The sequence below is a fragment of the Pongo pygmaeus genome, chromosome 8, assembly GCF_028885625.2.
Source record: "Pongo pygmaeus isolate AG05252 chromosome 8, NHGRI_mPonPyg2-v2.0_pri, whole genome shotgun sequence".
Lineage (NCBI taxonomy): Eukaryota > Metazoa > Chordata > Mammalia > Primates > Hominidae > Pongo > Pongo pygmaeus.
This window is the reverse complement of record NC_072381.2, coordinates 50,785,907-50,802,402: the sequence shown is the minus strand read 5'-3', so window position 1 is coordinate 50,802,402 and position 16,496 is coordinate 50,785,907. Positions and strand designations below refer to the sequence as shown.

Below are 16,496 nucleotides of genomic sequence, written 5' to 3'. Positions count from 1 at the left end.
TTCCTGGAGGAAACAAGTGTTATCTGATTGTTTCTCATCTTCACTGAAACACATCCTGGCTGGCCTCTCTCAGCTCACTGTTGGCCTCATCTTCACCATACATTCTTGCTGTTTGGAATCCAGTGTCATCGCATGTGGTTCTCTGCATGGGAATTATTGTAGCCTGTCTTCAAAAAAAACTTCATTCTCATTTCCACACTGAGAATCACTGTCCATTTATTAGTGTCAAAATGACAGGAAAGAGCACCCATGTTCTGTGTTGTGGACATGGGGAGTGTTAGGAAACTGGTCAACGGAGATAAGGAGTACTCAGAGCACAGCAGCAAAATTTCTGACACACATGTCACTCCCTGCTGGGCAGGGTAATTTTGCATGATGGGAGGGTGTTGGGGAAGGGAAGAGACCTTCAGCCAGACCGGTGCACACTGCGAACATTCACTGAAACACACTCTGTTGGAACTTATGAAGCATTTGCCCCTTTTGAAGACATTTGGACTCAAGAGGGCAGAGTTGCAGAAAAATGTAACAGGGGCCACACTGCAGGGGCAGGTGGTGGATTGCAAGTCTCAAGCCCAGGGTTCTCCCCTCCTTGCCCTAGTTGTGTGAGAAGGTCATTTCCTAACTCCTGTCTAATATCCCCATGAGTTCTTGGTTTTGTCCCAACTCTAAACCTGAACGGTCCAGCAAGCATTTCTATGAAATGCCTCCACAGTGGCCACTGGGAGGGGAGTGAACTCCATGCAGTGACTGCCTGTCTGGGTGCTCCCAGGCCTTTTGTCCTCTGAGACAGAACTGCCTACTTACATGCAGCCCTCTTCCGCTGTGCAACTCTACCTCGATCTTAGCTGAGAAGATCAACGGAGAGCAATTCAAGCAAAATCATGGTAAACTTACCAAAACAAAACAAAACCAAACAAACCATAAACGCTTTGGAGATCTTTCTGAGGACTTGATCTTTTATCACAGGGCAAACTTAAATGATTTTCAATCAATAACTTCATCTAAGAGGGATGTTGAAGCAAAATATCATACTCAGATACTGAAGAAGGGCAGAATTCTTGGTAGCTTCCTCCCTTGCCAAGTCAGTCAACCGATGCTTTCTCAAGATTCTCACACATGGCTTTGATATAGGATTTGAATGAGTCTTTTTTGATATAGGATTTGAATGAGCCAGTGATACAAAAACTATACTGTGGAACAGTGTCTTGTCTTAATTCTGCAATCACTTCTGTACATATTTGAAGTCCTAGACCCCAGGAGGAGAGACAATCAAATTAGCCAAAGGTAATTTGTGAAGACTGGCCATGGGAGGTGGTGGCTAAAAGTCCTCCAGCCCCTGCTCTCTGAGCATCCCCACAGAAACTCCTGGGCCGCACTGACTGCTGAGAAAGAACATCTCAGGGCTTGGATCCCCTGTTCAGAGGACACATGCTCTTCCACCCAATCACGGAACAGTAGAGGAATGGCAGCTCCATGCTGTGTCCTGCAGAGCTCTCAGTCTCTGCACTTGAGGCCCTGGGCCTGCATAGAGGTGAAGGCTCTTCAGTGCTATCACGTGGAAACAGACGATAGGAATCCTGCAAACAAGCAGAAAGGATGTGACCATTAAACCTTCTTCTGAAGCTATTACAAACTCAAGTCAGTGAGTTGCTTCTCTACTAGCTTTTTATTGCCAACTGGAATGCTGCACTGTGTTGCAGAGTCAGGGGTGGCGGAACCTGGAATTGTTCCCTTACTCCCTGCTGCTTTATCGACTGAAATTGATCAAGGCTACAACCAAAACATTTCTAGAAATAATTTGAATGTGGTAGGAAAAACTCTGGGAATGGAGTCAGAAGAAAGTATATTTTGGAGTGTGTTTTCAGGACTAAAATTCTTTGCCAGAAATGTTCTTTAATGGAACCTCCAGACTGAGTAGGAAAATAGGGCATACTATTTTTTGAAACGCATGAGCAGGAATGAAATAAATGCCATCCAAAGGGAATGCAGGACATTCAATTTGAGGATACTTTGCTTTAGGATAAACCCTCCAAAGGTAAACTTTTCAGCAAGGGTGTTACCTAAGTGCATGGACTGCAGGTTTGTATTACCGAAAATTAGGAGTGGTCGTTGCCGATGCGCTGGTTTCTCAGAGGCATGGTCATGCAGGTTCCAATGAGGGGGCGTTGTCTGGCCCCAGGAAGCGCCCAGGTGCCGCCTTCCTCCATTTCCCCATCTCCAGCGGGGCTCTCCCAGGGTGGGCTCCAGGCCAGCCCCCTGCGCCTGCGCACGAGCCTTGAGGCGGCGAGGTTCCAGCACCGGCGGCGGCCCTCAACCACTCCCAGCACCGGTTGCGGCGGTTCATGGCAGGGAGACGCGCAGCGTGAGAGCAAAGGGCAGTTACCCAACGGCCTTCGCTCTCATGGTGTCCTTCTTCGTGTTACCTAAAAATAAAGCCAAGGGTGATTAGAAGGTAATCACCTCCTGGTCATGCTCCCACTGGTCACCAGTGTCCGCCGGGCGACCCCACATTGTGGCCAGAGCAGGTCTGTGGCTGCGCTCAAGGCAGGAGCGTTCATAGCTTTCCTAGCGGGGCCCTGCGGGATGCCCAGGCCGCGCTCCTTTCCCTTGCTCATCTGGCCCTGAAGTGAGGGGGGAGGTGTAGCAATGCAGTGGGAACCCCAAAATGTGTCTCGGCCGTGCCTCTCACATTCTGAACAATGCAAATGCTTGAAGAAAACCTCAGGAGTTGAAACCACAATGCAGTTCAGCAAAGAAGTAGCTCCTGTCCTAGTAAAACAGTGAAGTTGAGGGCCGGCTGGAGCTTTGCGGAGGGCCCGGCTTGGCGGCTCCGTGTCCGGGCGGGGCCGAGCCGGGCCGGGGCAGGACCCAGCCGGGGTGGGGCGAGGCCGAGGCAGGCGGTCGGCAGTGCTGGGGGTTCAGGTGTTGCGGTGGCTCCACATAGCCAGGCGGCCCGTGGGCTGGAGCGGGCGGAGCTCGGCCGCGGCTTGCACCAGCTCAGGTCGGTCCCAGCGTCCAGAGCGTTGGCCATTCGGCTTCCTCTAGGCCATGGCAGGGCCGGGCCCAGGCCCAGGGGACCCGGACGAGCAGTACGATTTCCTCTTCAAGCTGGTGCTGGTGGGCGACGCAAGCGTGGGCAAGACGTGCATGGTGCAGCGCTTCAAGACCGGCGCCTTCTTGGAGGGCCAGGGAAGCACCATCGGCGTCGACTTCACCATGAAGATGCTGGAGATCCAGGGCAAGCGGGTCAAGCTGCAGATCTGGGACACGGCCGGCCAGAAGTGGTTCCGCACCATCACCCAGAGCTATTACCGCAGTGCCAATGGGGCCATCCTTGCCTACGACATCACCAAGAGGAGCTCCTTCTTGTCGGTGCCTCACTGGATTGAGGATGTGAGGAAGTACACGGGCTCCAACATTGTGCAGCTGCTGATCAGGAACAAGTCAGACCTCAGCGAGCTTCGGGAGGTCTCCCTGGCTGAGGCACAGAGCCTGGCTGAGCACTATGAAATCCTGTGTGCCATTGAGACGTCTGCCAAGGACTCGAGCAAGGTGGAGGAGGCCTTCCTGAGGGTGGCCACGGAGCTCATCATGCGGCACGGGAGCCCCCTGTTCAGCGAGAAGAGCCCCGACCACATACAGCTGAACAGCAAGGACATCGGAGAAGGGTGGGGCTGCAGGTGCTGACCAGGGGCCGGGCTGGCAGACTGGGGTCTCCCCACCTCCTTGCTGTCCCCAGCCTGCCAAGCCCAGCCCTCCAGAGCCAGCCCTCCTGGGCACCGGCGACTACAGCAGCCGGGTGAAGCTCTGGAGCTCTGCATCCTGTGGCCTGGCTGCGGGATGGAGGTTCTCCTTGAGGAAGGGGAAGCAGGATACCCTGGTGGGTCACCCTGCCAGCCAGCAGCTGGCCCTCCACAATCTTCACATTCCAAGACTGGCCTGAACCCGCCGGTGTGGGCCACAGTAGGAGGGGCCAGCGGTCCTCCCTGTCCCATGCCTGCTGGCTCTGACCGTTTCTTCTCATGGGTTTGCTTAACCTGTGGCAGCAGGTTGCTGCTTTCCAGGGATGTGCCCAGTGCCCTGGGTTCTTCCCGGTCATCCTGGGGCTCTGCACAGAGCAGCAGAGCTAGAGCCATGGGACCCACAGACTCAGTGCCTGAGCGCAGCTCCAGGGGAGCCCCAGCCCCTTCCAGGTGGGGAACCTGCTTCCTGCCTTCACTGCCCCCGCAGCACTCACAGACATCTCCCTGGGGTCTGGCTCACTGCCTTATCAGGACCTCTGAGTTTTCTGACTTTCCGTGTAGCTTCTCATTTTCATCAGCACAGCATGGGGTCACGGCCCACAGCTAGGTAGAGACTGTCTGCTGGCTTGGGGCCCAGTGTTTTGCCACTCAGGTTGTAAAGTTAGCTAATCCTTCAGTGCCAGCACTCAGAAGTCTGGCGGGTGGGGGAATGAGATGGGAAAGTGGACATTTAAGGTCCAAGTAGAAGCTTGCATCCTTGAGGCTCAAGGATGAGAGGGCACTGCAAGGCACCCAGCTTTACCCCACAAGCAGAAATCCTGCCAGCTGAGCGTGGGTCTCAGCCTAGTTTATGGAATCGAATCTCCCAGACAAAAAAGGAAAGGCCCTGGCGGTCCTTGGCCTGGCCCATTTTATTCCCTGGACCCTTAACTGCCTCACCCTGAGCTGAGCACCAAGGTTAGAAGGCAAAAGTGGGGTGGGGGGATGTGGGAAGCAGCATTGTCCTCTGGGCATGTGGTTCAGAGGTATCACAGTGACAAGAGAGCCAGGGCTAGGGCTGGAGGGGCCAGGTGATCTTCCCTAGCCAATCCCAGTCCGTCTGTGTCAGCCCAGCTCTGCCTTGCAGACCCCTCATCATGGGTGCCCCCAGAAGTAAGCAGCTCTTGGACCCACGAGCAGGGCTGCATCGGGTTGTGGTCTAGCTCCCAGGGCCAGGCCAGGCATGCCTCAGTGCAGTCCCTGGGCCAGTGAGAGGCCTCCCCCATGCCTCCCTGCCCTCTGCACTAAGCACTTTCCAGGCAGGCCTGGCCATAGGGCAAGAGCAGGCCTTACAGCAGTGCCACGGTGACCCAAGAGGCAGGGTTGGGGCCTGGACAGGGGTTTCTCTGCTGAGACTGAGACAAGCAGGGCTTGATGCTGGTGGTGCAGCCAGCATCTCACCTGCCAGGCTTCCTTTTGGGCAGGGAGGCTACCTGTGGAATGGCTGAGCCTGGTTCTGCAGGGGAGGAAGGCTGCCAGGAGCTGGGGGGCTGGCACCTGCATTGAGGGGAGTCTGGGTGCATCAGATTGAGGGGCGCCAGAGGCAAGGCTGCCTGGCTCCCTTTCTCAGCAGCTTTGCTTGTAGCAGGGGTGAGTGGAGCTGAGTGGGGTCTGGGCTCTGCCCCTGCGCCTCCACTGCAGTGCCTGGGCTCCGCTTGCAGGGCAGACAGTGCCTGGCACTGAGGGGTGCCCCCAGACCCCGCTGGGACTGGATGTGCCGTGGGCAGTGACTTCCTCCAGCCTCACAACCTTTCTGCTGGGGCTGATGTTTCTTCGGTCACATGGTCAGAAGGGGCTGAGCTGGTCTTTCACTGCAGGCCCACTCTGGAAGAGAAGTCCCATGAAGCCTGTCCTTGCAGAGCCCCTCTGTTTTGGGGGAACAGGGAGCATGCACAGGGTCTTGGGAGCAAAGGCCTGGGCCTCCCTGTTTGAATTTCAGCCCCAGTTCCAGGGCAAGTCCCAGCCACCCAAGCATACTTACCAGTACTGCCCACCACTAACCACTGCCCACCTCTGAGAAGCCCGGCTCTCCTACTCTGCTTCCAGGCCGGGGCCTCACAGGTGGGGCTGTTACCTTCCTCAGGGCTTAGGGAGGGAGGGAGGACATGGACAGGGCCCTCCACCCTGGCTCCTTCACAGGGATGGTAGCTGACCGGTGATGGGTTCATTTGTCACCTTGGACTGTGAGCCACTTCCACTTCTTGCCCCCCAGGCAGGAGCAGCCTCACTCCAAGGGCTTGGCCTGGAAAAGCAGGCTCACCTGGGACTCCACATTCCTTCCCCCACTGCCACTGTGCCCCACCCCGTCCCTCCACCCCAGAAGCCCTGACCTCTCATTTGGGCACCTTGCTGTCCTCTGGGCTTCTCCTCTGCCCAGGTCACCCCGTGGCAGGCCTGGGCCCTCAGGATGTTTCAAAGGCTCCACAGCTCCACCTGGCTTCACTCCAGCACCACGTCCCTGGAGCACCTCTGTCCTGTCTGGGCCAACCTGGTCTCCCTGCCCCATGCCCTCCCCTGGCTCTTACCAACCTGCCCTTTTATTCATGCCATTTGGGGTCACAGATGGCCTAGCTGGACACAGCTCCCAGAACCGGCTCCACCCTGGGGCCTTACCCCTAGTACCCTCTGGCAGGAGCAACCCACCCCATGGTCGAGGTTCCCCTACCCCTGGATCCTGGACTGAAGCCATTTCCTACAGAGAAGCATTCCCACCCCCTCTCAGGCACAAAAGCCGGTGTCCAGGGGCTCAAGACCTGTACCTGGGGTTGCAGGGGCTCCTGCCCTGCTGTATCCCACCGGGAGGGGGCCCCACTGCCCTTCCAGCCCTTAAAACTGGGCTGGGAGAGAAGATGGGGAAGTGTGTGAGACAAAACAAAGCCGGCTTGTTTCCTCCCCTTGGCAGGCCAAGCTCTCCCGGCAGCCTGGGCTCTGGGGCGGAAGGAGAACAGTGTCATCTCTTCCTTTGTTGATAAATGGCCAAAGAGTGGGAGCAGGTGGGGTCAGGGGCCAGAGTGCAGGGAAGAGGGCAATGGTGGAGGTGGCGGGGGAGGGGGGGAAGCAGAGGGAGGTGGGCTGAGGCCTGGGTGAGGCCAGTGTGATGCTGGCTTAAGGAGCTGGAGGGGTTCCTAATACACATTTAATTCAGTTTCTCTTCCCTAAGAGGCTGCTGGAGTTGGGCCTCCTCCAGCAGAGACCCTCTGACCCCTGCAGGGCCTGGACTTGGGGCGAACAGGGCTTCAGTCAGTGCAAGTATTCCATTTGCATTTGGTAATTTTTAATGTCACCTATTTATGAATATATAAATCTTTATACCAAATCTATTTTTTAAAACATGGAAAAGTTGCCTTTATGGAAACTTGGCAGAGCCAGAGTGTACACATTCCTAAACCATTAAACAGTTTTCTATAACAAACAAACAAAAAAAAAACAGTGAAGTTCTCACGGACGACCTCACTGAGTAAGTTGTGAAGCTTGTTGACTTGATCAGAATGATCAGCCAGCATGCATGTTCTAATATGCTCATTTGTCACTGATATGAGCAGCTGCAAAGTGGAAGAACAGGCCTTTAGTCGTAGTCTATTCACTTGGTAGCACAAGTTGATTGTGGATGCAAGAGTGGCCAAAGTCAAGAAAAGCTTCTGTGAGAATCACTTACTTACGTGGAATTTACAAATAAAAAGTAGTGGTATATTATTTGTAAATTGTAGGCTACACATGTATCTAAAATTTGCTGCACACACGTGTGTATCTTGGGTGGTTGGGTTAGTGTGTACTTGAGAATGTCAGGAAGATTTATTTTGGATTTTGGAGGGTGTGAGATTTGTGGGGGTGGTTTTGTGTGTGTGAAAATGTGTTTATATGAATTCTTAGTTTGGAATTTGATATGTATTTAATTGGTGAGAATCTAATATATATTCACATGTGTGGGTTGGTGGTGTCTGTGTGGAGATTGCAGATTAAAGAAGGTCATAACTGGGCCAGGCAGCATTGTGGAACTCTATGTGTATTTGGGGATATGAGGTGGCATGTTTGCATATTTGTGGCATGTTAGTTAATCGCGGGTATATTTAGGGCATGTAGAGAACTACATGAGTATTGAGTTTGTGTGTGTGTTCAAGGGCGTGGCAGTTTAGATGAATGTTTTGTGGAGCTATGTGCTTGTATTTTTCAGTAAGTGGTTATTAGGCTTATATATTCTGGGAATTTAGTATGTGTGTGTCTGATAGAGAGATGGGGTTCTCTTTTTATACAGGAGAGTGAGAGAGTTGAATTTATATGTATTAGAGGTATGTGATATGGTTATTGGTTAGTACTTGGCAATGTGGGAGCTGGTTCATACTAGATTGGGATAATTTGGGATTGGGAAGTGTTTTCATGGGTATTTATAAATTATATGCTGGAGATATTTCCGTGCATCTCGGGTGTGTATACTGGTTTGTGTGTATATTTATCAGCAGATAGATGAATTATCTAAGTCTATTTATAGAATATGGGATTGTTCGTATTTAAAGTGTATTTCTTTGGAGAATGCTAGGATGTTCGCACATGTGTTTGGGCATGTTTAGGGGATGAGGTGAAGAGGTTGTATTCCGGAGATGCAGCATATTGATTGGATAGTGTTTCAGGGGATTTATACACTCAGGGATTGGGGATATTTGCGTGAGTGTGTGTGTGCCCACGGGTATATGGAAGTTGTGTACGTATATTACAGCATTATTGGTGTTTCTGTGTGTGTGTTTTTTTTTTTTTGTATTGTATGAGTTTTATCTGGGAGGGTGGGGTGTGTATTCATGGGTAGTTTGAGTGTGTATATGAGGGGTTTTGGGTATATTAAGACTTAGTGGTCCTCTGTGTCTGTTGCGAAATGTAATACTCGCAGAATTTGGTGTTGCTACTCATACGTGTGTTCTCAGAGTTTGTGAGGTGGAGTTACATGTATTTGATAAAAATAGTTTGTGGTTCTGTGTGTATTTGAGTTTATGTGGCTTCTGTATTTTGTATTCTGGGAGATGTGGGAGGTTCAGTGAATGTATTTGGAAACAGAGAGGCTGTGTAGGTTGTGTTTGCATTCAAGAATCATGGATTCCTGTATTTTAGAGCTGTGGGATTGTATGTGATTCTTTTTCTGGGTGATTTAATTCAGTATTTTGTTTCTTGAAAATATTGGAATATGTGTTTTAGATAATGCATATATTTCTGTTATTGAAAAATAAGCTTTTAATAGTCAGCTGACTTCATATGTAAATGATAATACCATTTTAAACTTATTCAAGGATTTAGGTGTTCTTAAGTATGATTTTATAACTTATTTTACTGCCTTAAAGTAAATATTTATGGCATCTGTAAGTCATTGTAAAATTGTAAAATTGGTATAGCATAGTATACAGATTGTCCTTTGTAATATTTTATGGTATTCACATTTGTATTTAATCACAAATTTGATACAATTTAGCCAAACCTTCAATACATTTATGAAGAGGGCACTAGTGAGTCTTTATACAATGGAATAAAATAACAAACTGTGCTGACAGCATTTTTCCACTCAAAGAGGTATATATATTTTTTATACTATCTAATTCTTTAACTAATTTTATTTTTTTAGCATCCAATGGTGGAGAACATTACTGGAAGTGTGATTAAGGCTATTATAAGATACATAAACTGTATGGCATAAGCATTCTCAACTCAACTTCACACTCTACATTGTTTATCGACTTAGTATGCCAGCTTTTTAAGTGTGGTGGGATCTGGTATTCCACACTTATGTCTCTGAATCCCACCCTTGTACTGATGCCAAGATGAACTGAAGCAAGGACGAATTTTTCTCTTACATAGAAACATGAATATATTCCAAACTGGAGTGAGCTCTCACTAGTGGTTTGCCTATGGCAATTATTTTGTGCCTTGTAATGGGTCATGTATTATCCTCATAAGGGTGTGTCTGTGTCCTAGACCCTCTCCCATTCCAGTACCTGTAAATGTCACCTTATTTTGAAATAGGAGCTTCACAGATATAATAAAGTTAAAGATCTCAGGGTGAGATCATCCTGAATTTAGAATGAGTCATGGGTAGTTGGGACACAGAAACACAAGTAAGGTCATGTGAAGATAGAGACAAAGGTTAGAGTTACGCTGTCACAAGCCAAGGAGTGCCAGGAGCCACCAGAAGCTAGAAGAGGCAAGAAAGGATTCTTCCCTAGAGCTGTCAGAGGAAGTATGGCTCTGCCTCCACCTTGATTTTGGTCTTCTGGCCGCCTATAATTGAGAGAGAATTTTTTGTTTGTTTATTTACTATTTTAAGCCACAAATTTTGTGCAATTTCTTTTGGCAGCACTGGGAAACCAGTTAATGCCTCTATTATTTGGTTAAACAAAGAACACTATTAAGTATTTTTAAAACAATGTATAACAGTGTTGATTATGGTAAGCATACAATTTATAATCAGATAGGTTTCTGTGTAAAATTTCATGTTATTATATTGATTTGTTTTAACCATACAAGACTTGCTTGGATGTGGTACCATTGAATACCATCCCCATTCCCTCCTGTCCCACAGCTTTTTGAAATTTATGGGGCTTTGTTCTAGACTGAATATTCCTTTTCCTTCAAATTTCGTATGTTAAAGCCCTACCCCACAATGGGACAGTATTGGAAAGTGAGGCCTTTGAGAATTAATTAGGTTTAGACAAAGTCATGAGCATAGGGCCCTCATCAATGGAATTAGTGTCCTTATAAGAACAGGAAGAGAGTCTATACAGTGCTCTCTCTCTCTCTCCTTCTCTCTCTATCTGCTATATGAGGATACAGCAAGCTGGGAAGAGGACCCTCACCAGGAAACAAATTTGCTAGTACCTTAATCTTGCACTTTCCAGCTTCTACAATTGTGAGAAATGTCTGTTGTGTAAGCCATTCAGTCCATAATATTTAGTTATAGAAGCCTGGACTGACTGATATAGGCTGGAACATGCTGGAGAGATGGTACAAAAACTAATTTTAGAAAAATATTTTAAGTTGTAAGATCTGACGCAAAAATCACTTAAATATTACCATTTACGTTACCAAATTATTCCATTTACAGTATCAAATTAAGGAAATTTATGTTTTATTCAAGCCTTTTAAAATCAGCACACCCACCTTGCGGAAGTAATTAATAACCCATGATTATTAATTATGTTTGCCAAGTTAATTTTCATCCAGTATTACTTGCAAGGAAAGTTTGAAATTGATGAATCATCTTCCTCTTGAGATGTCACTTGTAGAACTAAAGGCTACCTATAATTTCTGTAATTGTTACTGTTTAATGGAACTTCAAACTTCTAAGAAAAATATTTCAATATATTGTTAAATTGACTTAAATAACTAAGATTGTGGTGGAGAGGATATTACCCCAAACTAACTCTTTCTCTGACACTTAGGGGTTCATTGTAATAGTAACACCTTGCTAGCAATCATCTGCTAGTGATTTGCTCATGGAAGAAGAAGGCTAAGGAAATTTAGGTTTGATTACCTTTTTCAGGGTTTCTGGGAAAGCAAAACCTGCCTCTCTCTACCACCCACTGCAAACAAGCATGTTGTCCAAGCTGCTGCTGCCAACCAGGTCACATCCATTAGTGAAGTCAATGCTGTGAAGAGAGACATTCAAACCTGGGTCACTGATAATATCATTTTCAATTTCTGACCCAATCAATTCTGGGTCTCCCAATTCCTCTCTCCATGGTCTTATGTGCAGTAATACATTTTTTAAACTGTTGAAGTCACATTGAGCTGAAATTTCCCTTAATTACAACTCTTAATATTTTAACTATTTATGCTAAGTTTATTTGTTCCAGAAAAAGTACTTTAACTCACTTTCATTTTTGTAGGACTTGAATTTTTTAGGGCAGTTTTGGTTTCACAGAAAAATTAAGAGGAAGACATAAAGATTTACCATATATATATAGTTATATATATATTATATATGATAATATACCATATATTACTATATATATATTACGTGCATGTGGAGGCAGGGTGTATTTTTTTATATATATATATATATATATAATATATATATACACACACCCTGACATAATGTGTATATATAATATATATATAATTATATATATATTATAAATATATATTATATATGTAATATGTCCTGCCTCCACATGCATGGCCTCCTTCATTATCAATACCCTCCTCCAGAGTGGTACAACTGTTAAAATTGCCTCACCTACATTAATACAATTTTATTACCCAGTGGTAAATATACATAACATAAAAGGTACCATTTAATCATTTTCAATTCTAAAACTCAGTGATATTGAATACATTCACAATGTTGTATAATTAACACTGTTTTCATAACTTTTGTATCACATCAAACAGAAGTTCTGTACCACTAGGCACTAATTCTCCATTCCCCTTGCCCCAGCCTCCATGCCCTGGAAACATGCAATCTGCATTCCCTCTACATGAATTTGACTATTCATGATCTTTCATATAAGTAGGATCATATACTGTTTGTCCTTTGGCTTATTTTATTTAGCATAATGTTTTCAAGGTTTATCCATGTTGTAAACATGTATCCGAACATCATTCCCTCTTTATGGCTAAATAATCTTCTCTTGTATGTACATGCCACATTTTGTTTATCCACACAGACAGGTTTGTTTTCACTTTTTGACTCTTGTGAATAAGAATGAGTGATGGTATCTGGTGTGTGCATGCAGCCACTTTCTTACTAAAGACCAATAGCATCAAGCACTCTACTAATGGTTGTTATTTATCTGATTAGGATCCAGAGTTACAAAAAGGTTAATTCTTATTTTTTGCAGTATAATGGCAGTTTTTGTGGAGGGACTAGCTTCTAAAACTTCCTATTCCAATCTTCTAAAATCCACTTTAAAAGAATGGTTTAAACTGTGTGCTTGTAGGATGAAATTGATAAAAAATTATTTTACCAACTTTCAAAATTGCATCATAGAGATAATGTCCTTTGACTATTGGGTGTTCACGTATTTGGCATGTTATGAACAACTTTCTGGAAGATAAAGGCCTTTTGTCTCATACTTAATATTAAGACAGGAACCAGTTGTACTAGCAATGGGTTTTGGGTTTGATATGATATATTTGTATGTAATGATTTTTTTAAAAGTTAGAGTGAAAAATCCTCTCATACAAAACAAAATAGTTTTTACTGTTATGAGAAAGCAGTCATTAATCACTTACAAAACATGCAAGTATCTTTATCATATTTGGTGATTTATTTTTCTCCAGTCATCTTGTGGAAAAAGTTTAGGTCTCTGAAGATTTCTCAGTGTGTCATAACCGACACCAGCAAGAATGTGGTTTTGCTAAAGGCAACAGAGAAGCAAAACTGTCTCAAGGTTTTAATATTAATCCAAAGGTTAAACTTTCTTACCTTAATGTTGCTGCTTTCTGTATGCACATCCCAAAGGAGGTAGGAAGGTGGAAAGGATGGAGGAAGGTGGAAAATGTAGAAAATTAGAAAATTAGGTAAACTTAAAAGGTGTAATAAGACTAACATTCATTCATTCAATTAAGCTCCTACCTTGTACCACATTCTGTTGTAGGCCCTGTGGATATAGCAATGAAAAAAAGAAAAGAAAAAAATATGCCTTTTTGGAGCTTATGTTCTCTTGGAAGGAGATATATAATAACATAAAAAATTAAACTATATAATATGTTAAGTGTTGCTCAGTGCTATGGAGGAAAGTAAAGCAGACAAAGCAAATAAAGAACATGAGAAGGAGATATAATTTTAAGTAGGGAAATAAGGAAGGCATGACGGAGACAGTAGCATTTGAGTGAAAGACTTGAAGAAGGTGATGTGGTTTGACTGGGTCCCCCACTAAATCTAAAGCTTGAATTGTAGTTCCCGTAATCCCCATGTGTCATGGGAGGAACCTGGTGGGAGACAATTGAGTCATGGGGGCAGTTACCCCCACGCTGCTGTTCTTGTGATATGAGTGAGTTGTCATGTTCTCTGATGGTTTTATCAGGGTTTTCCCCCATTTTGCTTGGCACTTCTCCCTGCTGCCACCATGTCAAGAAGGATGTGTTGCTTCCCCTTCCACCATGGTTGTAAGTTTCCTGAGGTCTCACCAGCTGCGCAGAACTGTGACTCAATTAAACTTCTTTCCTTTATAAATTACCCAGTCTAGGGTAGGTTTTTATTAGCGGCATGAGAAGGAACTAATCCAGGAGGTAAGGAAACAATCCAGGGGGGAATTTGAAGACAGGTGTTTTCAGTCAGAGAAACCATGTACAAAGCATCTAATGTGACAGTGCTATGGTCTGAACGTTGACAACCCCCCCTCCAATTCATACGTTGAAATGTAATTCACAGTAAGATACTATTAAAAGTTAAGGTCTTTGGAAGGTGATTATGTCATGAATAGAGAGCCTTCATGAAGGAGATTGGTGCCTTTATAAAGGATGCCTGAGGGGGTTGGTTTGTCCCTTCCACCATATGACGACTCCACCATATGAAGAAGATGGGTCTATGAACTAGGAAATAGGGCCTCATCATATATGGAATATGTGAGCACTTTGATCTGGGACTTAGCTTCCAGAACTGTGAAAAATAAATTTCTGTCATTTGTAAGCTACTTAGTCTATGGTATTTTGTTGTAGCTGCTCGAATGGGCTAACACAGAGACAATTCCCAGCCTGCCCAAAGAGCACCAGGAAGTGTCGGGTATAGTAAACCTGGAACAGAGGCACAAGGGGAAGAGCAACAGGGCTGTGATCAAAGAGTTGTGCCTTGTGGGGAGCATGAGTAGGGCTGTATAATCTGTACAATAATGACTCAGAGTGGAATTAGAAGTCCTTAAAAGTGAGTGAGCAGAGTGGCATGATCTCTATGATATTATGTTATATTCTTGCTTGGGTATTGAGAATAGACTGAAGGTGAGGGCTAATGCAGAAGCAGGAAGGGGGATAAAAATTCAGATGAGACATGATGTTGGCTTGGCCTGGGTGGATAACAGCAGTAGTAAAAATTATTTAAATGTTTTGAATGTAGGTTTGCTGAGAAGTAACGGATGTGTGGAGATTATTGGATTGAGAATTGTGTAAAGACTCTATTGTATATTGTATGAGATTGTAGGTCCAGGATGAGTCACAGAATTTTTGAAGTTGTAAATGGAATGAACTAGAAAGATAGAAGTTAATGTTCAGAAGGCAGGAGACTTAAAAGTTAGATTGTAAAAATTTGCAATTAGGAGTAATAATGTGGTTTGAGCTGAGATCATGAGATTGAATAGCTAGATACTGAAGATAGCAAGTACATTGGAAATGACGAGGTCAAATGTCAAAGAAGATAAGTAATTTAAATGAGACATCAAAATAATGGCAGTTGTAAAGACTTCAAAGAATGAGGGAAAGTGACTAAAAATTGGGAGAGTGATCAATATAATCAAATGGTATGAGATTCCAAGCTGGAGGGGTTTGAGGAGAAGGAAGTAAAAGTATTCTGCAAGAGGACACTTGTTCTACTTCTAGAGGCGGTGGTTAGAGCGCTGAGGGTGAGAATTAGTCTGCACTTACGGGGCTACATGAGAAGCAGCAGCATCAGTGAGAGACAGATGACAATAAGAATGAAAATGTAAAGAGAAAATTGAGAAACTTATAAAAATTGAGATTCTTCTATGCACTCTGTACATTTCTTACAGAAGCTTTCAACACATTTAATTTCATTTGAATCTTGCAATACTCTTGAGAGATATTATCATTCCCCTTTTACCAAAAAAAGGCTGAGTGGCCAAGATCACATAAAGTCACATAAATAATAGAAGTCAAAAGTATGACTTTAACCCATCTAGTGTTACAAGAACCACATAATCTTCAATAAATTGAGAGTATCTTAACTAATTAAATTTTAAAAATTAATAATTTTTTCAAAAGATGTATTCAAGTTATCAAGTCAAAGAAAAATGAACATATTACTTAGAAACAGCCCCGGATTAGTGTCCCAATTATATCACTTAATAATTGTGTGGTTTAGGTAAGCCATGTAAAGTTGCTGTACTACTTAAATTTAAAATAAAGACAGTTTTACCTAAACATAAAATTGTTGTAATGTTATTGTGCAGTTATAAATCACTTATTAAATTATAAATTTATGATAAGTATTAAACAGAATACTTAATTTTAAGCCACAAGGTCTTCTATTAGAAAAATATTCAAATATAATGTGATATATCACTCATTTTTATAAATAAAAATATAAAATTAATTATAGCCTTAATAAAAAATTTTGGAGGTGCATTACCAAGACTAAATTTATATTTCATAAAATGAACAAATTTAAGATGTATACCTTAACTTTATGTATTTCTGTACTCATATTCACACCAGCCATATCAAGATAAAGAACAGTTTCACTACCACAGAAAATGTTCTGGTGCTTTATTCCAGTCGATAACAACCACTGGTCAAATTTGTCTGGAGTCATATAGATTTTACGCTTTTGTATCTGACCTATTTTACTCAATATGATGTTTTGGAGATTTATCTATGCTGTTTTATGTGTCAATATTTCATTTTTTATTGCTATGTATTATTACTCTGTAAGTCAATATCGTAATTTGTTTATCTCTTCTCCACTTTATAGATGTTACATCCAGTTTTTGCCTACAAAAAAACCTGCTATGAATAATTTTATATCGGTCTCTATTGTGTGAATACACCCCCTCATTTATTTTTGGT

At 44.2% G+C, this 16,496-nt stretch overlaps 1 protein-coding gene and 1 long non-coding RNA gene across 2 annotated transcripts; one reads left to right on the top strand and one right to left on the bottom strand.

Moving 5' to 3' along the window:
* Positions 1–3,040: 3,040 nt before the first annotated feature.
* Positions 3,041–7,464, top strand: LOC129045135 (ras-related protein Rab-43-like). The gene has a single exon (XM_054503446.1). It carries the CDS (start codon positions 3,049–3,051, stop codon positions 3,685–3,687), a length of 639 nt encoding a protein of 212 aa, XP_054359421.1. The 5' UTR covers positions 3,041–3,048; the 3' UTR covers positions 3,688–7,464.
* Positions 7,465–9,176: 1,712 nt separating this feature from the next.
* On the bottom strand, positions 9,177–13,112 carry LOC129045134 (uncharacterized). Its single transcript, XR_008504891.2, has 3 exons — positions 12,993–13,112; positions 11,290–11,404; positions 9,177–10,037 (listed from the first exon to the last, which is right to left on the bottom strand). It is a non-coding gene; the product is annotated as an uncharacterized LOC129045134 (long non-coding RNA).
* Positions 13,113–16,496: the final 3,384 nt, after the last annotated feature.

Excerpts from the sequence above, each read along its gene's own strand:
- LOC129045135 (XM_054503446.1), top strand. The coding sequence starts at position 3,049 with ATGGCAGGGCCGGGCCCAGGCCCAGGGGACCCGGACGAGCAGTACGAT.